Source organism: Sorex araneus, chromosome 10 (assembly GCF_027595985.1).
Source record: "Sorex araneus isolate mSorAra2 chromosome 10, mSorAra2.pri, whole genome shotgun sequence".
Classification (NCBI taxonomy): Eukaryota; Metazoa; Chordata; class Mammalia; order Eulipotyphla; family Soricidae; genus Sorex; species Sorex araneus.
The window spans coordinates 42,749,912-42,777,125 of NC_073311.1; the positions used below are offsets into that span (position 1 = coordinate 42,749,912).

The 27,214-nt window shown below is 39.3% G+C and overlaps 1 protein-coding gene across 4 annotated transcripts in view; it reads left to right on the plus strand.

Annotated features, from left to right (window-relative positions):
- The window catches only part of ANO4 (anoctamin 4), a 439,919-nt gene that overhangs the window by 364,513 nt on the left and 48,192 nt on the right, over window positions 1-27,214 (plus strand). For all 4 annotated transcript variants that reach the window (XM_055118276.1, XM_055118277.1, XM_055118278.1 and 1 more), the window contains 4 exons: window positions 125-185; window positions 14,201-14,283; window positions 17,880-18,020; window positions 20,994-21,158. In XM_055118276.1, coding sequence (XP_054974251.1) covers window positions 125-185; window positions 14,201-14,283; window positions 17,880-18,020; window positions 20,994-21,158 — 450 coding nt within the window. The remainder of the gene's footprint in view (window positions 1-124; window positions 186-14,200; window positions 14,284-17,879; window positions 18,021-20,993; window positions 21,159-27,214) is intronic.

A 27,214-nucleotide genomic window follows, 5' to 3' on the forward strand; every position in this document is an offset into this window, starting at 1 on the left:
TCTTCCAAATAAACCCTTAAAAATCCACTGTATAATGATAAATACATGAGAGAAATTGAAAAAACTGTGCCTTGGAATGTCACAAATAAGAAATTTGATTAAATGTGATTCCTAATGTTCCCAGGTAACCCACCTCTTTGACAACGGAGCTACTGTCTTCTTTGCTGTTTTCATGGCAGTCTGGGGTAAGTGTTCTCATCCCTGTGAGTTCTCATATACTCCTAATTATTCTTTCAAGCCTGACTTTGAATATGAAAGTAAAAGCTTAAGTGAATTCGCTTGGGTATTGAATGATAAAGGATTCACTGTCACTGTCACTGTCATCCCATTGCTCATCGATTTGTTCAAGTGGGCACCAGTAACGTCTCTCATTGAGAGACTTATTGTTACTGTTTTGGGCATATCCAATACTCACGGGTAGCTTGCCAGGCTCTGCTGCGCAGGCTCGATTCAGTAGCTTGCCAGGCTCTCCAAGAGGGGCGGAGGAATCGAACTCGGGTCTGCCGCGTGAAAGGCAAATGCTTAACCGCTGTAGGAGGAACCTGTCTGATTTTTCTTCTCCTAGCTTTTCTCCCCAGGACACTTCCTAACTTGTGATTTGATCAATGCTGGGTCACATGCTGAAAGAAACCAGCGTTACAGAATTCAAAATAGATCCCTCCAACAAAACTGTGAGCAGGGCATTTTTTAGTGGTTTATAGGTAGAAGAGACAGTATATCTAGAACAAGATTCCACAATAACATATAACTATACGTATCAAATTGTCAAAGAGATGATTTAAAAGCATGAACTGTCTCCTAAAGAATGTCTTTTATTAATTTCCTTTTAGTTCTCATTTCTTCTTTTTGTGAGAGACAAAAAGAGACACCCAACTAATATGAATTCTTTGTCTTCAGAAGAAAAGCATGGGAAAGATATAATGTGTGATCGTCAGGTAGAAGAAAACAAAAGTAATTATTAGCAAGCTGAAGTAAGGAAATAACCAGAAACAAAGAACTAATTGAAGATAATATTAGAATCTAGAAGCTAACAGATAACCAACAAGAAGAAAATTAAGACAGGATCTTAAGGAGAACCAAAAAGACGATGTGGCCAAATCATGTTATTAAAGTGACTTAATAGCATGCTATTAAGGTGACCTAATAAGTTGAGTATCAAGGTGACGACCCACAGTCTCTTATGATGGAAGTGTCTCCTGTCTTCCACATTCTGCCCGTATCTGAGAAAGTTCTGCCTCTTTATTCTCCCACCAACACAAGCTCCTGGGCCTTGTGGAGTAGCCCACACCATTCATGCTGCCCCAGAACGTCTCTGCACTTGACTAAGAAGGACGTCAAACTGGTGCACACGCTGCCAGAGCTGCTTGTGCCCATGTGGCTGAGCACATGTGGCGCCTGAGTACTTGTCATGCCCGCACCTCCCCTCTTGAGACTTGTACTTTCATGCTTCCATGTCTAATGCTGAGATTCTCTCTGCCCTTGGAAAAGCCCACGCTCTCTCTCTTGAGATGTTACTCTCTCACTTTCACTCCCTCCTTCACCTTCCTGAAAGCCTCCAAATAAAACTTTGGAGTTTATCTTTTCTTTTAAAAAAAGAAATGTTTTTTTAAAAAACATTTGAGAGACTTATTGTTACTGTTTTTGGCATATCCCAGAACAATAACAATATGTTTTAAATTTAAAACATTTAAAAAGAAATGTTCTTTAAAAAAGATATGTTTGGGGGCCGGAGCGATAGCACAGCGGGTAGGGCGTTTGCCTTGCTCGAGGCTGACCCGGGTTCAATCCTCGGCATCCCATATTGTCCCCCAAGCACTGCCAGGAGTAATTCCTGAGTGCAAAGCCAGGAGTAACCCCTGAGCATTGCTGGGTGTGACCCCCCCCAAAAAAAGATATGTTTATCTTTTTTAAAAGAAAAGATAAACATAACAGAGCTTTGGTGATAGGAATGACCTCTCAAAACTGTGTATCTTGTTTTTCTAGAACATAGCAAGATCATTAATCGTGCTCAAGAAGTGCAATAAACCAGTCAGTGCCTAAATTTTGCCATGATTACAAATGGAGATACCTTAAGAAATATACTTATTTCTTACCTCAGGGGTTCCCAAATTTCTTAAGTCCTGGCATACATAAAAAGTGATCATATTTGCACAGCATCTGATATACATGAATGGTGCCATATGTGGGTAGAAATTAAAGGTCCCTTAAGCACCGTAACCACCCAACAGGAAGACAGAGTTATCTCTTGCAGACCTACAATCTATCCCTGGCATATTACTGGGAAGCCTTGCTCTGGGCTACTTATCTCCTGTTTAATGTGTTAATGATCTGTATAGAGAGAGGAACTCCGATAGAATTTGTGTCTAACAGTCCCTTTTTTCATTTTAATAGTTTGCCAATCTTAGCTGTGCTTTGAGATAATGGGTTCATAACCCCCCAGTTTCTACTCTGAGGCTATATAGCAGTAACATCCTGACAGAATGGCATTTGTCTACAAGACACAAATGGACATCTCCCGCACCTCTCACCCAAGAACTTCCGTGATAAAGGGGTTGCAAGCCCTTTTTTCGCAAGGTGGACTAGTTTGTGTTGGGGTAACAAACATGTTATTTTAACCCTGACAATCTAACTCCAGAGTGTGGAGCTGAGAAGATTCTTGTATTGTAAGTGGGTGAATTCCAGGTTTGACAGGCCTTGATGGGAACTCAGGAAGAAGCTGATAGAAGCTTTGTAATAACTTTTGGGCACATGGGAACATTTGGAGGCCATTCCAAGAAAGGTAAGCTTAAAATAACTTATCCCCTGAATTGTTTTGTCCGAGTTGACAACTCACTGCTTAAATCTTGTCGTATTCCCAGGAAATGTGTTAGTTTAAGAAAAAGAATAGTTTACAGATGTTTGTGGATAGGGCCCTGTCTTTTGCAGAAATCTAGATTGGGCAATAATAATAAAAGTCATAGTTATAATTATAATAGCCACATTTATTGAGGGCTTGTTTAGTGCTGAGCACTGTCCTAACATTGAGCAGTATCATCTCAGTTTATATTATCTATTTTTATTGAGTTTATATGATATGATTATAATGGTGTTAAAGGTACAGCACCCTATCCCCAGCAGAGTACATGTGATCCTCCACCAACTGTCCATTATTTCTTTTCCATCACTGTCCTGGTAATACACCTGTCTGTGGCATATTCGATATGCCAAGTACAGTAACAATGATGGGTCTCATTCCCCTGACCCTGAAAGTGCCTCCAATGCGGCACCGCTGGGAAGAACGAGTAGAGAGAGGCTGCTAAAATCTCAGGGCTAGGAGGAATGGAGACATTACTGGCGCCCGCTCAAGCAAATCGATGATCAACAGGATGACAGTGATACAGTGATCACTGTTCTTATATCACCTCTGATCTAGCCCTTATTCCCTCTTGTCTCTCCCCACCTCTGTTTAATAATCAGCTTTGTAATCTAAGGCAATGGGCTTGTCACTATTCAATACTGTTTGTCCCCTGGTTTTCTCTTTTTATTCCTCAGATGAATGAGATCATCTTGCTTATTTTGCTTAACCACAATGCCCTTCAGTTCTATCCACATTGCAGTGAATGGCATGATTTTTTTTTCTTTTCTCAGTTTATAGCAACCTTTGAAGAAGATATAGCCTCATGTGACAGATGAGGAAACTGAGGCGGTAGCTAGTGAATGAAGAACCCCTACCATTAAACTTGGCAGTCTTAGCTCCTACACTGTACTTGCTGATAGGGATGGAAACAGTTTCCTTGTGTCTTGGAGATCTGAGCTTTAAGATAAAAACTATTCCACTAGGCCTTAGCCCTGTTGAGCGCTCTACCTACTCGACTTTTTGTCTTTGCTTTGAGACCTACTCCCACTTTTGTCTTTGAGAACCACCTCTACCAGTGCTCATTGTCACTCCTGGCTCTATGCAGGAGACCATGGAGTGCCAAGACTAGGCCCAGGGCCTCCCTTCGTCAAAGCCTATACTAGCCCTTGGAGCTCTCTCTCTGCCTCCCATTTATTCCTTCTACACTGCAGTGCCCTGTAAAAACACGTTCATCCAAATAGACTCGGCTTAATGGTTTCAGGATCATCCTTCGTGATTCACAAGTTACAATATTGAATAAAACAAATGCACTTTATATGGGGTGTAGCTACATTAGAGCCAGTGAGAACATATGTAAACGGTTTACATGACCTCTGGAGGGAGGCACTGGATTTGTTTGATTTGTTGCCTTATGCTTTGTCCATTCACCAGAGATGGCAACAAGGGCCCTTGGGAGCCCGTGTGAGCAGCTGGAGGAGGCCTTTGTGGTTGTTTATAAATTTCGCCAGAACTCCACTGCTTCTCTTCATGCTCATGTGCCTGTGATAGCAGAAACTTCTGGAGACCTGTGAAGTTTACATGAGCCGGAGGCCCTCAGCTTGTGCTTTTCTCGTTTCCCATCCAGATACTCAGTTTTGTTCAGAAAGATTCAAGGCATAGAACCAATCATGGACTAAATAGACTTCCCTCCCTGTAGCACTGCAGCACTGTCATCCCATTGTTCATTGACTTGCTCGAGTGAGCAGCAGTAACATCTCCATTGTGAGACTTATTGTTACTGTTTTTGACATATTGAGTATGCTACGGGTAGCTTGCCAGGCTCTGCCATGCAGGTGGGATACTCTCGGTAGCTTGCCGGGCTCTCCAAGGAGGACAGAGGAATCGAACACGGCTCAGCTGCATGCAAGGCAAACGCCCTACCCGCTATGCTTTCGCTCCAGCCCACTTTCCTCCCTTGGTTTAAAAAAAAAAGTCATCTGGTAATTCAGTGTTGGTGGATGTCTGTCAAGCAGATTTTTGTCTCTCTGTTCTTCATTTGTTTTCTTTGTTTGTTTTCCCTGTTTCTGCTTTTTTTGATGTTGCCAAAAAAGAAAAATTTTTCCCAGTGAACAAACAAATCAAGATCCTTAGAGCTCTCGAACCGAAGTGACAAGATTGTGGTTATGTAAATGTGAATTTAAAGAATCTATATATGGTCCTACCAGTCATTTGTGAATAAAGCATCTCATTTTATGGAAAATAAAGATTGAGTAATATTGTTTCTATGTACTTAGGCTAATTCTATTCTTATATCGACATGCCCAACTAAAAAACAGTGATTGTGGTTTTTTTTAAACAAGAAATATATATATTTACTAAATGCCCTGGTCACCTCATCAGTTTCTCAGACCCCACAGAAAGGAATTCCGATCCCCTTCTAATAAATGAGAGTATTGACACTCAGAGTAGTTATGTGATTGGCTCAAGATTGCCAACTACTTGACTCCACGACTTGGAAGCTGGCCTCACATGCTAGAGGAAAAGGCAGCTCAGATAGAGAAGGGAACACCAGGTAAAGTGTGATTCGAGGACCTGCTGGGTATGGGAGATGCGCGCTGAAAGTAGACTATAGACCGAACATGATGGCCACTCAATGCCTCTATTGCAAACCACAACACCCCAAAGGAGAGAGAACAAAAGGGAAGCCCTGCCACAGAGGTGGGGTGGGGTAGGGGGATTGGGTTGGGGGGTGGGAGGGATACTGGGATCATCGGTGGTAGAGAATGGACACTGGTGGAGGGATGGGTACTCGAGCATTGTATGACTGAAACACAAGCACGAAAAGTTGTAAGTCTGTAAAAAAAATTTTTTAATTTAAAAAAATAAAATCAAAATAATAAAAAACATAAAAAATTACCAACTACTAAGAGAAGTCTGGTCTAATCCAGAGCCATTCCAAAGTGTGTCCCCTACACCATGCTCCTCCTCTGAAGTATATTTATTTCTCATTATTTAGGTAGAATAATGAGAATGATATTACAGTGAGTAAGGCACTATAATATTTGTTGTAATTATTTGCTATAAAACAAGAGTAGGCCTCAAGGTATTTTTAAAAACCAATTTGTCTATTTTATGTCTATTGATTTGCTATCAGTGTTATAATCAAATTATAACAGTTTTCCATTTACTATATAATTTCTGAAATTCTGTGTCATTCTCAACGTACTTGTTTTACAAACCTTAGTGAAAAATTAAATTTACTGATTTAAATTTAATTATTAAGCCATGCATATGCATTTAGTATGATTTGGTAGTTTAATATATTGTTTTTGTAATTTCAATTTATTTGGTGTTACTTTATGGATCTACAACTGATGTTAGAAACACAATTAATTCGCTTTTAAATATTATAATTACCTTGAATTTCTAGGATAAACTCTACTTTATCAGGGGTGAAGGAATCAGAAGGAGAATGAGACAGTTCCTACATCATTAAAATGTATTTTTGTTTTTATTCAGTTTAAAGTATTTTCTAATTTGTCTTCAGTTCCCTCTATGACTCACTTCATTTCTGGTAATACTTTCTTGTTCTTGAGTTTATATACTTTGCCTAATATTAATGTTGCCATTCCTGTCTTTCTTGATTTGTGTTTGCATGGCTTATCTTTTTTTCTTTCTTTGGACTGGAGTGATAGCACAGCGGGTGGGGTGTTTGCCTTGCACATGGCCAACCCAGGTTCGATTCCTCCATCCCTCTATGAGAGCCCGGCAAGCTACCGAAAGTATCCTGCCTGCACGGCAGAATCTGGCAAGCTACCCAGGCATATTCAATATGCCAAAAACAGTGACAACAAGTCTCACAATGGAGACGTTACTGGTGCCCACTCGAGCAAATCGGTGAGCAACAGGACAGGACAACAGTGCTACAGTGTTACATTTATTTAACCTATTTGTGCCTTTTCATTAAAGTGCCTATATTTTTATAGGCAGGTTAGAATTACACTTTTTTAAAATATAACACCATAGTCTGCCATTAAAATGTGCATACTATATGCATTCCAATCTATTTTGTTTACATATATCATCTTTTTATCTATCGTCTAAAATTCCCTGGTCTTCACTATATTCACTTTTCTTTTCCTGTCTCTTTTTGGATTAATTGCCTCTCATAAGTTTGCTTTAGCTACACTTTTGATTTATTAGATATGTCTTTTTATTTTCTTCATATGGTAGTTGTTTAAGTATTGATTACATGTTCATTGCTTCTGTTTCCAACAGCAGACTATTATTTCACTTGTGGCATAAATAGTTTTGGTGAAGCCATACGTGGCAGTGCTTTTGGTACATGAAGCAGCAGGGATCAAACCCAACGACTCATGTATGCAAGGCTGATGCCTTACTACTTCAGCCATAGCCTCAGCCCCTTGCATAAGACTTGTTCTTTCATTTATTTTTGATTGATTTATATTCTGTGGTTTCAATACTATTAATAATGGTTTCTCACACACATGGTTCTAACGCCACACCCTTCACTAATGTACTAATGTACCCACCTCCTTCCCCCAGGAACCCCAGTGCCCTTCCCCTTCGACCACATAAGACTATTTTTAAAGTATAGTTCTTCATCTTCTGCCCTTTGTATTATTGTTTTCATGTACTTTATTGATAGCACTGTAGCACTGTCGTCCCGTTGTTCATTGATTTGCTCGAGCGGGCACCAGTAACATCCCCATTGTGAGACTTGTTACTGTTTTTGGCATATTGTATACACCACAGGTAGCTTTCCAGGCTCTGCCGTGCGGGTGGGATACTCTCGGTAGCTTGCCAGGCTCTCCAAGAGGGACAGAGGAATCGAACCAGGGTCGGCCGTGTGCAAGGCAGACGCCCTACCCTATTGTGCTATCATTCCAGCCCACCCAGCCCACTTTACTGATGCTGTCAATTTTCTTTTTTTTGTTTTTTGGTTTGATTTGCACATACCTGGTGATGCTCAGAGTTTACCTGGCTCTGTGTTCAGAGGTCATTGCTTTTAGTGCTGAGGGGACCAAGAAGTGCCAGGACTAACCCAGTGCACAGGCACGGCAGGTGCTTACTCAGAGTTATCTCTCTTCCCTGTCATATATTTTTCTTCTACATGTTATAAACCTTTTTACCGTTTTCAGTACTTAATTGATGTGTGATATTTGGTGTTTATTTTCATTGCTTCTTATACTTGAGATTTTCTGAACATCTTGGATCCAGAGATATGTAGTTTGCATCAAATTCCAGAGATTTCCAGAATCATATTATCTAAGTTTCAAATCAGATGTACATTAAGCCACACCCAAAAGTCACTTATCCTTTGTTCAAAATTTATGTCTTGGTGTTTTCTGTGTTTCTTTTTTGTATTTTTTTCTTCTTGTTATATTTTCTTCCAAAAAGTCTTAGTTGATGTTAATTCTACTCAATGAATTTTATTTTTCATACTTGCATTTTTATCTTACATCAAAATTAGATCTTTTTATGTCTATTATTACTCTAATTGTGCTCAAATTTTCATTCACATTCTTGATATATGAAACATAGTTATGATATATTTGTCAACTTTGTTCTATTATTTTTCTTTTCTTTCTGTTTCTTGTTTGTTTTAAAGCCAATAATTTCAAATTGATTTGATTTTATCCTATTTAATGGCTTTACTTTCTGACTTATTTAGCTTTTATTAAATGCTGAAAAGTATCAACTTTCAATTTTTATTGTCTTTTAATTTTGGACTTTCTTCCAAGATGCAAAGTAGTTTACCTCTTTGATCCTTTGAGATTATTTTTAGCTTGTTATGAGGCCTAGACTTCTACTGTACCTCTTATAATAACTCTGAATTAACGTATCTCTAATATGATTAATAAGATTTTGAAATACCTTATGCCTCTATGAGTTCTGGAGCTTTTTAGCTACCATCAAATAACTTTATCTACTTCTACCCCATGAATGTCAAGATGAAAGAGACTTCATTGCTGGTATGGAGTTTCCTTTCAATTAATCTCTCTCTTCTTTTGCATTCTGCCTCACAAATGATTACAACTACTCTAATCCACATAGCCCCACACAGTTATATTTTGGTTTCACTGCTTGAAATGTACCCTATTTCCTCTAAGAAAAGAGCTGAGACACTTTGCTAAGAAAGAGCTGAGACAAATAAGCATTTTACTCCTTTCTTTCTTTCTTTCTTTCTTTCTTTCTTTCTTTCTTTCTTTCTTTCTTTCTTTCTTTCTTTCTTTCTTTCTTCCTTCCTTCCTTCCTTCCTTCCTTCCTTCCTTCCTTCCTTTCTTTCTTTCTTTCTTTCTTTCTTTCTTTCTTTCTTTCTTTCTTTCTTTCTTTCTTTCTTTCTTTCTTTCTTTCTTTCCTTCCTTCTTTCTTTCTCTCTTCCTTTCTCTCTCTCTTTCTCTCTCTTTCTTTCTCTATTTCTCTTTCTTTCTCTTTCTCTCTCTTTCTTTCTTTCTCTCTCTTTCTTTCTTTCTTTCTTTCTTTCTTTCTTTCTTTCTTTCTCTCTTCCTTTCTCTTTCTCTCTTCCTTTCTCCTTCTCTCTTTCTTTCTCTCTCTTTCTTTCTCTTTCTTTCTCTTTCTTTCTTTCTCTCTCTCTTTCTTTCTCTCTCTCTCTCTTTCTTTCTTTCTTTCTTTCTTTCTTTCTTTCTTCCTCTCTTTCTCTTCCTTCCTTCCTTTCTTCCTTCCTTTCTTTCTTTCTTTCTTTCTTTCTTTCTTTCTTTCTTTCTTTCTTTCTTTCTTTCTTTCTCTCTTTCTTTCTCTCTTTCTTTCTCTCTTTCTTTCTTTCCTTCTCTCTCTCTTTCTTTCTCTTTTTGCAAGTGATCACATTCCTGTATTTGTTTCTTGCCCAAAACTGATTGTGGTTATTTCTTGTATGCAGCAATTAATACTCATGGGTGAAACCTAAATGCATCAGACTGCTACAATTTGATGACTCTTCATAGGAGGGAAGAAAGTTTTTTAACAGAACCTTAGAAAATTATGATTCCTTGGGGAAATTTCCTTTACCCACAATATCTCCTCATGTTTATTAGTTCAGAAATACTCTTGGAGCTTCAAAACTAGTTTGACTTGGGAAAACAGATTTACAGGTTTATGGGAGGAATATTATTTTATCAGAATTATGTGAAGAATGTTCATCCCATGTCAGGATACTTAGAAAGCCAAATTTACCATCATCTATTGTTTGAACATGAAAATCATACCATCTAGCAGAACTCAGCACATCAGATGTAAATAATAATTTTTAAATGAGTAGGAAAAAAGGGAGCAGGATTTTTTTTGCTTTTCATACTTGTATTATTACAAGTATTATTTCATACTTGTATATGACACTCATATTATTCATTCATATCCCATCACAAACACTACCTTTAGATATTGGGTTCATATCAGAATACCCTCCTAGTTGTCTACCTTAGATAAAACTAAGTTAAATTTTTGCTCTATACCCTCATTTTCCTAAGTGACAGGTTGGTAATCCCTTCTGTGGTAGAAAAACTAACACTGACTTTTTTTCTAGAAAATGTCAGGATGCCAAAATTAAAAACTTAGGTTTCATAAATGTAGTCAGATCCTTCTATTTCCTGGACCTCAAAATTATCCTTATCTTGGTATATTTTAATATTTCACACTCTCCAGTTACTTACATTTTCTTGCAACCAGATGTACCTCAGATGTTAATATTCTTTTTTATCCTCACTAATTAAAAAATATGTTTGTACATAAACTATTAGTTTGAAATAGAGTACATAACAAGATATTTTTATAGTTTCTCTTGAAAAACAAGAACAAAACAAATAAAGAATTGGCCATAGTATTATCATGTAAAGTGGGTACTTTGGTTTCTGTGGTACACACCCCACTTCATACCCTCTTACACTGTGCTCACATCCTAACTCTTGCCAAACACACCTCTCTATATTGTGTGGATTATTCTTCTAAGCTTTTTGCTGTTCTGTCCCTTTTAATGTTTGAGTTAATTACTCTTAAGTTCATTTGTTATGTATAGATTTTGAAGTTAAACTCTCAGGAGGTGACTCCACGTCTCTAAGTTCTTAGAAACGCATCATTATAACCCATCTCTCTTTTCTAATGAGAATTCTTAGAAAGTATAGAGAACCTTAGAAGGAAATGTTAGTGTTTTTAATTTTTACAAGGAAAATAATGTTAAGGAGAAAAATGACTGTGTATATGCAGTGAGTCTTCTAGTTTTCAAGGAAGAGAATCAACTTGACCGGGTTTCTGAAAATGTTTTGAGGCCTCAGACAGTAGGTCACCATTTTTAAATAAAAATCATCCTTTGAATGAGGACATATGATGTTTCAAGGGGGAAAACTCGCTGATCAACCTCAGTTCCAGAGTACAGGGAAAAAAGGAAAGAAAGGAGTGGAGTGGAGGGGGAGAAGAGACAGATTAGAAGCAACAGGAGCCAGGTTATGGAGTGATACAAAGGTGAGGTAAAAGAATAATGCAGCCAAATGTTCAAACCACAGAGTCAATAGCACTGAAATCAAGATACCCAGACTTTAACGGCCAAACTGTAAACAGGGCAGGCTGGAGTTGGGGATGGGAGGGAACCTTGAAAACATCAGTGGAGGGAAGTTGCCACTGGTGGTGGGATTGGTGCTGCAATATTGTATGTCTAAAAGTCTACCATGAATAACTTTGTAAATCACAGTGGTCTAATTTTTTAAAACAGAAAACAATCATCCTTTTCTTCCTTATGCACTGCCAGTTTTATTGCTAGCCACAGCTCCATTCTGTCATTCTTTCTTGCAAATAAATGAGTCATTATATTTTAATAACTATCTGAAAGTTAGGCTATAGAAACTCTGATTTTTTTTAGTTTCTAGGCACATTCTAATCTGAGTGCTCTACTCATTCTGTTGAAATGAGAATAGTCAAAAAAGACAAAGAATACCTAGTCTTCCCACCGACCTAGCCTCCCATTCCAAATCCACTTATTCCCTAATCTCCTATTCATTGTGCTAATTAGATAGCCATGTTGAGAGTTGAATTATGTTCCCTAAATATATAGTTCTTAGTACCTATGACAGTCACTGTACTTGGAAATCTGGTCTTTGAAGAGGCAATAAAGTAAAAATGTGATGTACTCGTTACCAGTATGATTGGGGTACTTGTAAAAAGAGAAAACAGAAATACAGACACTTCCAGTGAAGATAGAATCATAGTTTGGAGAAATACTTCTCCAAACCAAGGAATACAAAGGACTTGCTGGCATAACCAGAAATTCAGAGAGAGACATGGAAAATTCTTTTACAACCTTGGTTCGCAAGGGAACCAACATGGTGACACTATGATTTATTACTCCAATCTCTAGAGATGTGAGAGAATGGGATTCTGATGTTTTGAGAGGAGAGATGGGAAAGAAAGACAGATATTGCTCTACATCCTGGTTCTGCCATTTATTAGCCTTTCCTTATTAGTATTCTTTGCACATGGCTAATGCATTATATTGTGAGTCTTCTTAAGATTCTTCACTCATTGTATACCAATCTTTACAGACTTAAAGAAATAAAGCACCACACCATATGTGTGGTAAGCTTTTATTATATAGACTCTAAATAAATAATGTGCCATTTCAACTCTGCTGTGTTTCCTCGGTGACACAGGTGAAGGGAATTTCCCAGCATCACACTCAAAATGCCTCAGTGAGATGATGAAAGAGTAATAAATTATATTTTTTCTTCCTATTTTAGAATGTTAACCATAGCTATACATTTCAGAAAAGCCTCCATCAATTAGGATAAGTGAAGTTATCCACTGTGACACTAAAAACATGAAACTTTGATATTTATTAGAATAGCCTCATAAAACCCAATGAGGCAGATAGGAAGCCTAATCCATAATTTTTCAGGTACTGAAATTCCTCCTGCCTTGTGAATTCATTCTCTTCTGGGTTCATATTCTTCACAATTCACTCAGAAAAAGGACAAAACTAGAGGGAAAGAAAAATTACATCTTAATTTTTCACTCCAAAATCAATCCATCCCTTTCATTTCCTTTCCATTGACCACAGCCAGTTATAGTCTTGTTTAACTGCAGTAGTACTGTAGCACTGTTGTCCCATTGTTCATCAATTTGCTCAAGTGGGCATCAGTAACGTCTCCATTGTGAGACTTGTTTCTGTGTTTGGCATATCAAAAACGCCACGGGTAGCTTGCCAGGCTCTGCCATGCAGGCGGGATACTCTCAGTAGCTTGCTGGGCTCTCCAAAAGGGAGGCAGGGATCGAACCCGGGTCAGCAGCGTGCAAGGCAAATGCCCTACCCGCTGTGCTATCGCTCCAGTCCATATAACTGCAATAAAGTCTAGGAAATAGAATCTAACTATGTCTTGAAATATAAAAAATTGCATGGTGTATGGAGACCAGAGAGAGAAATCTCAGTGGTCATGGATGTAAGTACGACTGAAAGTCAGTCATGAAAAACTTTGTGTCTCAAGGAGATTCAGTGATTCAGTTAACACACACACACACACACACACACACACACGGAATGGGGAAGAATTGTGTGTTTGTGCTCTTTGGATAAATACCCAGGAGTGGAATTGTTGGGTTATAAGGTGAATCTATTTTTAATATTTGGAAAATTTCCATACTGTTTTTCTGGAAAAAGTTCTAAACAGAATTTATGTATACATTCCTTAAGTGTGACAACAAAAAGATGGTTTCCACAGGGGAGGGGAGGAGCAATAGCACTCCTTCATAAAATGAAATAAAATAGTTCCTTTAATAAAACAGTAAAGTTATCATATATGTGATATATGTTTTAAGGGATTTAGGGGAAAATAAATGACTGAAAAACTTGTCATTATCTGAATTTTACTTTTTAAAGTATATATCTAAGTCTTACTTTTCTGACTCCCTTTCCCTTGACTTAAATAAATATTAGCATTTGGGTGGTGAATATAGTATTGTACCCACATTGTACCCCTAAAACATATAAATACTTATTCCTGTATGCCAATGTTATATCGATAAGAAAGAAAGGGACAGAAAAAGAAAAATACATAGAATATTCTTCAATTAGAAAGAAAATTGGTAACCCAGTTTTCTGTATTCTTATGTCCCAGGAGCTTTGTCATTCTAATAGGCTCCTTCTTATTTTTGGTTTGCAAATCAACTTAAATTTCATTCTAAGTGAAATCTCTAGTTTTGCATGATGGTTGACACAGGCCTAGTAATTCTCAGGAAATAGTCATCGTTAAGTGAATTCATTAGAAATTCTGATATTCAGGGATGTGCACACAGCCTTCATGCTCGGTTATGGCTCCATCACTCAGCGGCGCAGTGAACAGTGCTGTTTTATGTGAAACTCTCTGCTTTCTCTGCTTGTTCCAGCAACAGTGTTCCTGGAATTCTGGAAAAGACGGCGAGCTGTCATTGCCTATGACTGGGATTTGATAGACTGGGAAGAAGAGGAGGTTTGTGTCATTTACCTGAGGCCTTTAGGAAGACTCACCTCACCAGGCAGTGTGCAGCCCCTTTGAGTCACCACCCTCTGCTCTGTGATAGATGTCAGGTGTCCCCATAAATCATTGTCTACCTATCTTGGCAGGACATTTCAGGCAGTAGGGTAATAGCAGAATACATATAATAATAGAGATACATATATACTTTTAAAGACAGCATTTTGATTTCTTAGCAGAGTAAGTTTGCATAGTTACATGACGAAGTAAAACATTTACCTTGTAAGTGGAGAAGGCACCTGAAGACTGGGTAATGGAGTTGTTTCACTTCCTAAGAGTACCCATTTTCAGCAGAAGGAGGTGGTTGGCCGTTTAGTTTTACAACTTTGGACTCAGAGAAGGAAACCCCCTAAGAGAATTACTCCAGAGAAAGAGTTCAATGAACTTTCCAGGCCCCTGAGCTGTGCACAGAGGTGCACAGGCTCAGAAATATTACCTGGAATGGTAAATGCCGAGGAGAATCTAACCCCTGTGCAGTCTTCTTGGTAGATGCGGTCATATGCAGGGTCAGCGATGGATAAAACCGACAAGGAAGGGATTACTCAGTTCCTCAGGAGGCATTTTCTTAGCACCTTCTCATCCCCTCACTTCCTTCACCCCTGCAATCTCAGGAGTCTGTACTGCCTCCTCACCCATGTCTTCTCCTCCTATCTACTTTCATCTTAAACCTTCCCGTCAGAAGTCCTAAAGTTCCCATGCTGGGCTTGGTGACCTTTGGCTCCATCAGACGCTACCTTCCCTGGAAGGTCAACCCAGAGCTCCTTTATTCTTCCTCTGGATCATGAGGCCTGCTTCTCCTCAGTCCCATTTCCTCAGATCCTTTCTGAGCCACCATCAGATAAATTAGTCATTTAGAATGTGACACTGGGATGAATGCGTCTTACTCCCAAGAGACACAGGCATATTTTTGTTATTGTTTTTGTTTTAGGCTTGTTTTTCTTCTTGTTGTTGTTGTTGATTTTGAGGAAAGTTGCTGGTTTTCTTTTGGAGCTATACCAAACAGAGCTCAGGGTTTAGTCTGGACACTGTGCTCAGGGATCACTCCTGGTGGGGCTCAGGACGCTCTGCAGTACTGGGGAGTCAACTCAGGTTGGCAGCATGGAAGGCAATTGCCTCAATCCATGTACTATCCCTCATGCACATTTTTTATTGAGGTTCTGTGATTTACAGTACCATTAATGATGGTTTCTCATGCATGTAATTGCAATACCGCACCAATGACCAGTCACACACATATTTTTTATGTTTGGAAAGGACTCTTTGGGAACTCTAAGCATTGTGAATTTTAGCCTTATGGTAGGCTTAGGCTGTGGAGGTCATTTTAAGAGAGTTGGTTTGTTTGTGTTTTTGGTTTCCTTCGATAACACCTCATGAATGGTTCCCTTTTTTCTCTTGCTCATGAACCCATCTAGGTAGTTTTTAGACTTAGACATGAGACGAGAATTTTCCGTTCTTCTTCTTTGCTAAAACCTTCCTCATGCTTTTGTAAGGAGACTCCAGATAATGATCTTCTGGGGTTGACAAAACTACCTGGAGCCTGGCAGAGCCAAATATAGCAGGCGACATGCCTTTGGGGTCTCCTGTGGGTGGGCTGTGTGCTGTTTCCAATCCAGTCTTCAGGAGGACACCTTCCCAGTAGGTGGCAAAGGTTCTTCCTGGGAATCTGAGTTGCCACTCTACAGTTCTTCATATCTCTTGGTTAAATTACTTCACCTTTGGACTGTTTATTTTTGTCTCTAAAGAAGAGGCATCATTAAATTTCTCCCTTTCACCTATTGTATCTGGTAATTAGGACCCTTGGACCAACCTAGTCTAAAAGTCACCACTGGCACTGCCAGTGGGCCCGAGACTGGTCCCCTGAGAGCAGGCATATCCCTTATAGCTATGGAACCTCCTGCCTGAGCTCCTATTCATTGGTTTGTATTACCCAAACATCCTTTCACCGCACACCCTTGCCCAGTGGGCTCCCTCAGTAAACTTGTGTAATTCCAATTATCTGTCAAGTTGGGATTTGCTGTTGAAATGAATCTCTGTGGCTCTTAACACGGCACATGGATATACCCAGATTTGTAGCTGCATGCCTTCTTCCGCAGTCACCTGGGATATTAGTTTGCTCAGCTACCAGAGCAAAATACCACAACAAAGAACCACACCAAGTACTCCTGGGTGTCTTCAACCACAGAAATGTATTGATTCACAGTTCTGTGAGTAGGAGTTTGAGAGTAAAGTATCGGCAGGGTTGTTTTCTTTGAGTAGCCATGAGGGAAGAGCTGACCCAGGATTCTACTTGACTTAAATACAGCCACCCCCTCCGGTACCCTTACATTATGTCCTTTCCACCTGTGTCTGTCCTCTTAGCAGTCACCAGTTACTTCAGATTAGGAGCTGCCCTAGTGGCATCATTCTAACTTAATTACCTCAGTACTCCATCTCCAAACTTTATTATTAGGCCCCTAATAATGCAACATTTAAGTAGGAGATACCATTCTGTTCTTTGTCTCCAAAAATGCAGGTTTTAAGTCCACGATTGGCCCATATCCCTGGGAGATTAGTCCAGTCACTATTGATGATTTAACTAGATGAGTTTCTAAGTTTTTCCAAAGAAAGCAGAAATTTCTACGTCTGTTCTGTTTATCTTCACAAGTCTCAATAAGTAGATGCTAAAATAAGTAGAAGCCCCCCGAAAACAAATGAGTGCCTGAAACAAGTAGAAGTTCCCCCTGGCCTACCATGGATGAAATCTGGGATTGGGCTGACCCTGTCACAGAGCCCCACTACACCTCCCTCCTACCCCAGTCTGGCTCTGCCCAGCCCTGACCATTCTTCATCGCTGTATCTCTATGACTCCTCCTTTACTTCCTGTCCGGATCTCTATCCTCGAGTCTCAAACATGTCTAACTCATCTCCATTTCACCAGAGCTTTCCCTAACTTTCTGTCCTCTTCCACAAAGCTCAAAAAGAATATTTACTTAATTAAGCTGATCCACTTGAGCACCCCCTTTCGGTGATTATCTTTTCCTAATCCCATAATTGTCTTGCGCTCCCTTTGCATGGGACATGAGGAAATGAAATAAAATCTCAGCTTGATTTAGAATTAGAAGAGCTTTTATTTTAGCTCCATTGGAAAAATACCATGTTTTCAAAGCCAATTGAAAGTGCATTTAAAATACACAGGTTAAAAGTTAATGACTCCTGTAAGGGTATGTAGCTCCACCATGGTTTTGACCGCCTACACTGGAAAATATAAAAGAAAATTGTAGGATAAAACTAAGAAAATATAGCCATTATCACTCACCAAATAGATTCTACTGTTCAGAAGCTTTATTCGTCCTAGTAAACTTTATTTTCTGACAATGAAACTAAAGGCTGACTAGTTGTTTCAAGCCATGAGAGGTTGAACAGAGGGTTTCTTTCTTCAACTGACTTTCTTCTTTAAGCATGCTTTTATAAGGTCACTACACTTAATGGGGACAATGGAGCAAAATGATATCTTTTTTTCTTATAGTCCCAGTACCTCATCAGCACATAAACATGTGTTTGTCTTTGTTTAGGAAGAAATACGGCCCCAGTTTGAAGCCAAGTATTCCAAGAAAGAGCGGATGAATCCCATTTCAGGAAAGCCAGAACCGTATCAAGCATTTACAGATAAATGCAGCAGACTTATTGTTTCTGCATCAGGAATATTTTTTATGGTATGAATCATTTTTAAATGCTCACTTGTTTCATAAAGTATAAATTGATAGCACGGTAGCAAGAAGAATCATATCGTGCATTTGCCTAGTTCTTCAAAGTAATGCTTGTACATTTTGTTATTTAATCCTCACCATAGCCCTAGGTCATCAGGGATGGGATTGCTGTGTTCCAGGTGGAATGACAGATGCTAAACATTTAAAGGTCACCCAGTAGACTAACTAGCTCTTCTGTATCAATATACTGTTAATTCCACTTGTTTCTCTTCTCTCCATGATGAAATGAACTCAAAATATTAGAGGGTGGCTGGAGTGATAGTACAGCGAATAGGGTGTTTGCCTTGCATGCAGCTGACCAGGGTTTGATTCCCAGCATCATACAGTCCCCTGAGCACCGCCAGGACAAATTTCTGAGTGCAAAGCCAGGAGTAACCCCTGTGCATCACTGGGTGTGACCCAAAAAGTCGAAAAAATATATATATTTATATGAGAGAGAAATTCCAGCAGTATTTTTTCTCACTTGTTTTCACTATGTCTATATAGGAAATAAATTTTATCATGACCTAGCATATAATATGCAAATAGACATATAAAACCAAATGTATATTATCTGAAGCCATGCTTACCTTTACCATAGGCAGTGAATTCTGACTTTTATTACTGTTTTAAAAGTAAAATGTGAAGTATAAATCTCTGAAATTAAGTACCAGACTCACGAATGGCTACATCAGTTTGAAAAACATTCTTCGAAAGCTAGGCAGTCTCTCCTCATGAGTTGTTGTTTCGGGGGAGAGGAGACAGCTGACAGGGCTGGAGCACTTGGCTTGCATGCATGAGACCCAGAGATCGATCCCAGGCATCTCTTGACTACACTTCTCCCTTCTGCCCTACATGGCCAAGTGTAGCCCTATTGTTCCCCCCCACCACCGAGCACTGTTGAGCCCTTACACCAAACTCTCAGGCCCCCATACCAGAGCCAAGTATCTCAGGAGTGTCCTTGGTACCCTGGCATTGCCAGGGAGTCTTTACTCACCTCAAGAAAAATAAAGACCTCATTTCATCACTAACCTTGACCTTTCTTATTACTGAGCAACAGACATGCGAGTTATATGAAATTATCTGACAGTAAAGGATGGTTAGGATCCTCCTTTTCTCTTTTTGAAATAGCAAATAGGTTAGTGTGTGTATACATTGACTGATTTGAAATAAAATATATGTACACATATTTGTCCTAGATTAGGAGGATAAGACTGTGGCCAATCCAGACAGTCTACCTGCTTCAGTCAATGGGAAACCTTGGAGATGAAATGATGCCCAAAATCCCTTTTAGCTCAGCCCTGTAAGCCAGGGACTGTTTTTTTGTAGCATTCTGGCTTCAGTTTCTCACAACTAGAATCCTGGACATGGATGAAGCTTTCCCTGTCCTTCAAATGGGGAATCTGAAGCTCAGGAGGTAGAAAGCAGGGAAGGGTGAGCTTTTTGCCCAATAGCACAGGGCACACTGCGGGGTAGGAACTAGCAAAACTTGAGGCCGACTTCTGTTTTTTGGTGGGGGAGGGTTCACCCCCAGCGATGCACAGGGCTTATTCCTGACTCATGCACTCAGGAATTACTTCTGGTGGTGCTCGAGGGATCATATGGGATGCTGGGAATCGAACCCAGGTCAGCCACGTGCAAGGCAAACGCCCTCCCCGCTGTGCTATCACTCCAGCCCCTGGGCCGACTTCTGGCAGTCCATGCCCTATCTCTTTCACCGTATGCAAAATTGAAAAACGCAATGTAGATTTCCCCTCTTTCCCTATCAAAGGCTTTGGGGTTAAAATTCAATGAAGTCTCAGATTCCCTTTATTTTATAGAAAAAGAAGACATATCACTTTTTTTTTAAATACCACAAAAATTTCAGAGAACGGTATACCTGTTTTCAGTCTACATAAATATCTGAATACTAATATGATTAGAAACTATTCACTATCATATTATGGGTTTATAGGTCACCTATAACCAAGTACCCTTTAAACACCTATATTTGTGCTCAGGGTCAGCAGGATCCCTGGCAAGAAAAACAGACATCATTCCAGTCCCGATGGAACTTCTAAGTGAGAAATCAGTACTCTGATGAATTACCAGAAATGATAATAAGTAGCATACTGTAAGAAGAGTAGAGATACCATATAATAGCAGCCAAGCACAGGAATCCTAAATAGCTTTCATTATAAGGCAGTGCTTGAGCTGAGATGTGTAGGATGAGTAGGTCTTATTTTGTGTGTACCTGTGTTCATGTGTAGGGCAAAGGAATGAACGGATTAACATATTAGACAAATCAGAAGGTGCTGGAAATTAAGAATGTCTTCCCCGTTTGAAATAGTAGGAGAAGTTCTGCAGTGCCTGAGGGGAGTGTAAAATCGTCTCACTGGCCAACATAGATACTCTTATTATTAGAGTAAAAGGAAAACAATTTTACACAAAGGGTGTTGGATTAGACTTCCGTAACAAAAATTCATCTAATCAGTCATCAGCTCAACCTGCTGCTTCATAAAGCATCATCACCTAAGCTTACAGCCAATCAATTTCACGTACAGTGGATTTTCACTTTGAAAAACAAATCCAGAGGCTGGAGCGATAGCACAGCGGGTAGGGCGTTTGCCTCGCATGCGGCCAACCCAGGTTCGATTCCCAGCATCCCATATGGTCCCTCCTGAGCACCGCCAGGAGTAATTCCTGAGTGCATGAGCCAGGAGTAACCCCTGAGTATTGCCAGGTGTGACCCGAAAAGAAAAAAAAAATACAAGTCCAATACTAACCGCCAAGAGCAAAACCAACAACCGCGATGAAGGGTGTAGAATCGCGCTGGTTCCTGAGATGGTGCCACCGCCCCTCCCCCTCCTGTCTCTTCAGAGGACTTCCCACGATGGTGGGACCCTTCTTCCCGGAACCTCGAGCCCGGGTGCTCACTGAGTCTCTCTGCCTTCCTGCCAGATCTGCGTGGTGATTGCTGCTGTGTTCGGGATCGTCATTTACCGTGTGGTGACTGTCAGCACTTTTGCTGCCTTCAAGTGGGCGTTAATCAGAAATAACTCTCAGGTTGCGACGACGGGGACTGCCGTGTGCATCAACTTCTGTATCATTATGCTGCTGAATGTGGTAAGTCAGTGGTGGGGGAAGGAGCCGAGTGCCGAGAGCACATGGGTTGTGAGTGAGCCTCTTTTTCTTTTGCTAAAGGGAGCTCAGACAGGTGAGGCAGTGTCAGGTGAGTCCAAGGCCTTGTGGCAAAGTGCCTGGCATGAGAGAAGCACAGGTATGGGGAGTTAGGAGTCACATCTTGGCTTCAGGATCTTCTACAGGGTCAGATTGAGCGAGGTACTTTTCTCTGAACCCCGGTTCCCTTTTTTATCCAGTAATGTAAATATTGCATAAACCTTGTAGGACACTTAGAAGAAGAATGAGGTTTTTGTTTGTTTTTATACTACACTCAGAGGTGCTCAGGGCTTACTCCTGGTGGGGCTTAAGGGAACATGTGGGCACTGGAGATCAAATCCAGGTCAGTTGCATGAAAAACAAGAACCCAACCTGCTATAGTATCTCTCTGGCTCGAGAAAGAATGTGTTTTAAAGATCCAGCTCAGCGTCTGTGAAATATTTCAACATGTTCATAACTGTTGTTTCCCATTTTCTTTTTCTTTGGGGGTCACACCTATCATTGCTCAGGGGCTACTCCATACAGTGCTAAGGGGGGACATTTGGTGGTGCTAGGAATGGCATAGAGGCTCCTGCATGTCACGGATGCACTCCTGCCCATTGAGCTATCTTTCCAACCCTCCCATTTCCTTTGATTATGGGTAAGAGGAAAGTTATTACCTACATTTTGTGAGTGCATAGAATGAAATATGGATGATGTATCTTATCATTATTAAGATACACAGGCAACTAGAGAAGAAAGGAGACTAAAATAGGAGAGACTGCCATGGACTTTAGTGGAGGGATATTGGTATTTCCTTGCTGGGTATGGTGTAGTAACGTACTTTGAAGAGGTTATGAGATTTGTACTCCAATGTTGACATCTTTCTGAGATATCTCTTAGGAAAAATTGCACTCAGTTGTGGAATATAAAGTAACATAATGGGAGACTAACACCCAGGAACAGTAGGAATAAGTACCAGGAGGATTACTCCACAGCTTAGAAGCTGGCCTCGCATGCTGGGGGAAAAGGCAGCTCAGATAGAGAAGGGAACACCAAGTAAAGGGTGCTAGGAGGGCCATTTGGGATGGGAGATGCGGACTAAAAGTAGACTATATACCAAACATGATGGCCACTTAATATCTCTACTGCAAACCCCAACACCCAAAAGGAGAGAGAGAGCAAAAGGGAATGCCTTGTCACAGAGGTGGGGTGGGGTGGGGGGAGGGATGCTGGACCAGTGGTGGTAGAAAATGGACACTGATCTACGGCCATACCACCCTGAACGTGCCCGATCTCATCTGATCTCGGAAGCTAAGCAGGGTCGGGCCTGGTTAGTACTTGGATGAGAAAATGGGCACAGGTGGAGGGATGGGCACTCGGCCATTGTATGACTGAAACGTGAGCACGAAAGTTTGTAAGTCTGTAACTGTACCTCACGGTGATTCACTAATAAAAAATTTTAATGAAAAAATTAATATTGTCTCAATTTTTAAAATAATACATAGGTAAGATAGAAAGAAAATTCCCCATTATTTTAGGGGAAATTCTCAGAAGTTATAAAAATTTAAAAAAGCATAATTGCTGACCATCTGAATGTGCCAAATGGGTATCCTCTAGATCCAGTGGAGAGTAGAAATGAATGGCACCCCTGCTCCTCTAGTTTCAAAATTAACTGTGAAATAGACATGGTGAAGAGGAGTGATTGATAGTACAATTAACCAAATAGCCAGCCATAGTGGCGAGTTCCTGAATGCAGGTAGGATGCAATAAATTAGTGCTGATGACACTTTTTTCATATCATTTCTCTAGCACCTTATCAAAACTCAATTTAATTTATCTTCTTGAGAAAAATCAATTTCTGCATACATAAATACATGCTTGCTCATAGATTTTATGCAGGTGCCAATGCTCTTAGAGTAAACATTTTATTTGATTGGAAATTTCTTATCCTGCAATCTCTGCTTCATAAGACAGCCAAGAAAAGAGGAGGTAAACAAGCTAAAATTGAAGAAGGGTGAGTGAAAAGTAGAAAGTAATGAACTATACACCAATTATGTGCCAGGAGCTATGCTGCTAGGCACTTCTTGTGTCTTTTCTAACCAAAGGTTGCAGAACAACCAAACTGAATGATGCCCACAGACTAAAGGCAGAAGATATTGTTCTTAGTATTGCTCTAAAGGTGTATGTTCATTTATTTTAAATACAATAAAGAACACCTTGGGTGTATATTTTATAAGCCAGCATCAAATACAAATAACAGAAGTTTACCAAAATAAGAATGTGGAGGAATTCCTTATAGGAATCCTTTTATTCTTTTCCATGTTGACATTCCAATTTACATTCCCATCCACATTGCACAAGGGTTTTCTTCTCTCCACATCCTCACTGATACTTGTTGATTCCTGTTTTTCTCATAATAGCCATTATCACAGAGGTGAGGTGAGAGCTCAAGCTTTGATTTGCATCCCCCAAATAAATAGTGACTATGGGTAGGGCGCTTGCTTTGCACACCGCCAACCCAGGTTTGATTCCTCTGCCCCTCTTAGAGAGCCTGGCAAGCTACTAAGAGTATCCTGCCCTCACGGCAAGAGCCTGGCAAGCTACCCATGGTGTATCTGATGTGCCAAAAACAGTAGCAACAAGTCTCCCAATGGAGATGTTACTGGTAACTGCTCGAGCAAATCGTTGAGCAATGGGATGACAGTGATACAGTGATGAATTCTTTGTGTAATTTGGACACTAACCCCTGTCAAATGTGTGATGCCCAAAAATCTCCCATTCAGTAGGATGCCTTTTCATTTTGATAATTTTATACCTTGTATGAAAGCTTTTCATTTAATGCCTCATTTGTTTGTAGTTTTTTTCCCTGTAATTTTTTTTTATTGAATCACTGTTAAATCCACAGTTACAAAGTTGTTCATGATTGGGTTTCGGTCATGCAATGTTCCAACACCCACCTCTTCACCTGTGTACATATACCATCATTTCTCATCACCAGTGTCCCTCCCACCCACCACACCACCCCCACCCCCACTTCTGTGGCAGGCACGTTTCCTCTGTCATCTGTCTTTCTGTCTGTCTGTCTCTCTCTCTCTCTCTCTCTCTCTTTCTCACTTTCCCTTCTATCCTTTCCTCCCTTCCTCCCTCCCTCCCTCTATTCTTTTGGACATTGTGGTTTGCAATGCAAATAATGAAAGATTATGTCTACCCCTTAATTTTCAACACTCAGTTCTTGTCCCAAGTGATTATTTCCAGCCATTATTGTCATATTAGTTATATTAGTTCCTTCTCCATCCTAAGTGCCCTCCATCCCACACACACCCTTGTGGTAAGCTTCCAACCATTGACCAGTCCTCCTGACCCCTGTTTTCCCTGGCCTTGGATATTAGTCTCATAGAAATTCATTGAAACACATGAAAAAATTCTCTACATCTCTAGATGTAGATGCAATTTAAAGCAAGGAGATACCATCTCACATCACAGAGACTGGCACACATCAAAAAAAAAAAAAGGAAAAAACCAGTTCTGTCACATGTTGCAGGGAGAAAGGGACTCTCCTTATTGGTTATGGGAAAGCTTACTGGTCCAGATTTTTTGGAAAAAAATATGGGCATTCCTCAAAAAAACTAAGAATTTGAGCTCTCATTTGACCCAGCGATACCACTTCTGTAAATATACCCTGGGGACCCAAAGACACACAGCAGAAACACCATGTGCACTTCAACGTTCATGTTCATTGCAGCACTATTAACAATAGCCAGAATCTGGAAAAAAACTGAGTTCCCAAGAACAGACAACTAGATAAAGAAACTATGGTACATGTACACAATGGTATACTATGCAGCTGGTTAGAAAAAAATTAAGTCATAAAATTTACTTATAAATGGATGGACATGAGAGTATCATGTTAGGTGAAATGAGTCAGATGGAGAGGGATAGGTATAGAACGACTGCATTCATTTGTGTGATATTTGTAGTTTATTTTGTTTTCCTTGCTATTAGGGTTGAATCTCCAGACATTTCTGAAGCCAGTAAGCCCATTACCTACGTTTGTGTGTGTTTTGTGGTTTTAGGTTTTGTAATAATCTCTTAGTTCATTTTTAATCTATTTTGGTGTTTGGTGTAAAATAGTTATATAGTTTTGTTCTTTTACTTGTGATTGTTGAGTTTTTCCAGGATCATCTATTGAAGTAACTATCTCTGCCCCACACTATGATCTTTGTCATAAATTAGTTATCCATTTTATGTGAGGGATTATTTCCTGCCATTTCAATTTTGTTCCACAATTCTGTCTTTATTGTAGCAACATATTATTTTGATTGCTCTCATTTTGGAGTATAGTTTTAAGTTGGGAGCATGATGCCTACAGTTTTGTTCTTTTTATTCAGGGTTATATTTTCTGGTGAAATCTTTTATAGTTACAAACGAAATATAGTTTTGGTCTAAATCTGTGAAAAGTGCATTTTGCTAGGGGTTTTGTTTCATCTATACATTGTTCAAAGTAATGATATATTAATTTTAAACAATATTAATTCTTCCAGTCCACAAGTAGAAAATATATTTTCATTCCTTTGACTCTTCCTCTTTCTAATCAGAAGTATTTTTCTTTTACTTAAGATTAAAATTTTGCCAAGACATATAAATATTTTATGTGGTTATAAATTAGATTATTTTTGTAGTTTCTCTTTCTGATAGTCTGTTTCTTGCATATAGAAACTCAACAGGTTTTCACAGATTAATTGTGAAATTAAGGAATACCACTTTACTGCATTCCTTATTTCTAATAGTATTTTGCTAAAGTCTCTAGAATTTTTTTATCATGTCAACTTGAAGATAGTTCTACTTCTTTTCAAATTTTCTAAATAAATAGAATTCTCTTTGTCTAATCTATTGCTCTGAATAGAAACTCACATTGTACTGGATGTCTACTATGCTATTCAGTAATAGCAATAGAAAAAGTAGACATCCTTATTTCTGATCTTAAAACAAAGGCCTTTAATTTTTCATCACTATGATGTTGGCTATGAATTTGTCATATAGGTCTTTTGTTATCTTGTTCTGGGGATGCACCCAGTAATGCCCAGGTGGTACTCTTGGCTCTGCACTCAGGACTTACTTCTGGCAATGCTTGTGGGACCATATAGGATGCTAGGGATCAAACCCAGGTCAGTCACATGCAAGGCAAGTATCCTACTCACTGTACTATCTCTCTAGTCCACATTTGGTCTTTATTGAGCTGTTTCTTCTATACCTAATTTGCTGCCATTTTTAATCATAAAAGAATTTTTAAGATTGTCAGTTTCAGCATCTATTGAAATGATATGTTCTATTGACATGATGTATCAAATTAATTGAATTTTAGGTGATGAACTATTCCTGCATCTCTGGAGTAAATCCTACTTTATTGTGTTACATGATTCTTTAATGTTCCCTTGAATTTTGCTGACTAGTATTTTAAGGATTCTTATATATATTTTCTTTTTGTGTTATCTTTTTCTGGTTTTGAAATCTTTATGATGCAGGTTTCACAAAATGTGTTTGTAAGTTTTCCTTACTTTTTTTTTTTGAGTCATTTTAGGATTTATTTTTCTCTCTGAAAATTGGGTAGAATGCATTATGGAGCCATTTGGTCCTGAGCTATTGTTTTTCTCAGAGATTTTTTTCACTACACTTTTAAGTTCAATTACTATTGAGGTTTTTTTTAACTTCTTCTTGACATAATCTTGGACAATCTAGAAGAAATGGAACAATTCTTAGAAACATACGCTTTAATTTATTTCTATAGGTGCTTAGGAAATTCACTTATAATTCTTTGTGTATCTGTAGTATCTATTGTCTCACCATTAATTTCTCATTTTCACTGTCACAGTCACTGTCATCCCATTGTTGGTCGATTTACTGGAGTGGGCACCAGTAATGTCTCTATTACTCTCAGCCCTGAGATTTTAGCAACCTTTCCTTACTCGTCTTTCCCAACAATTGGAGGCTCTTTCAGGCCAGGGGAATGAGACCTATTGTTA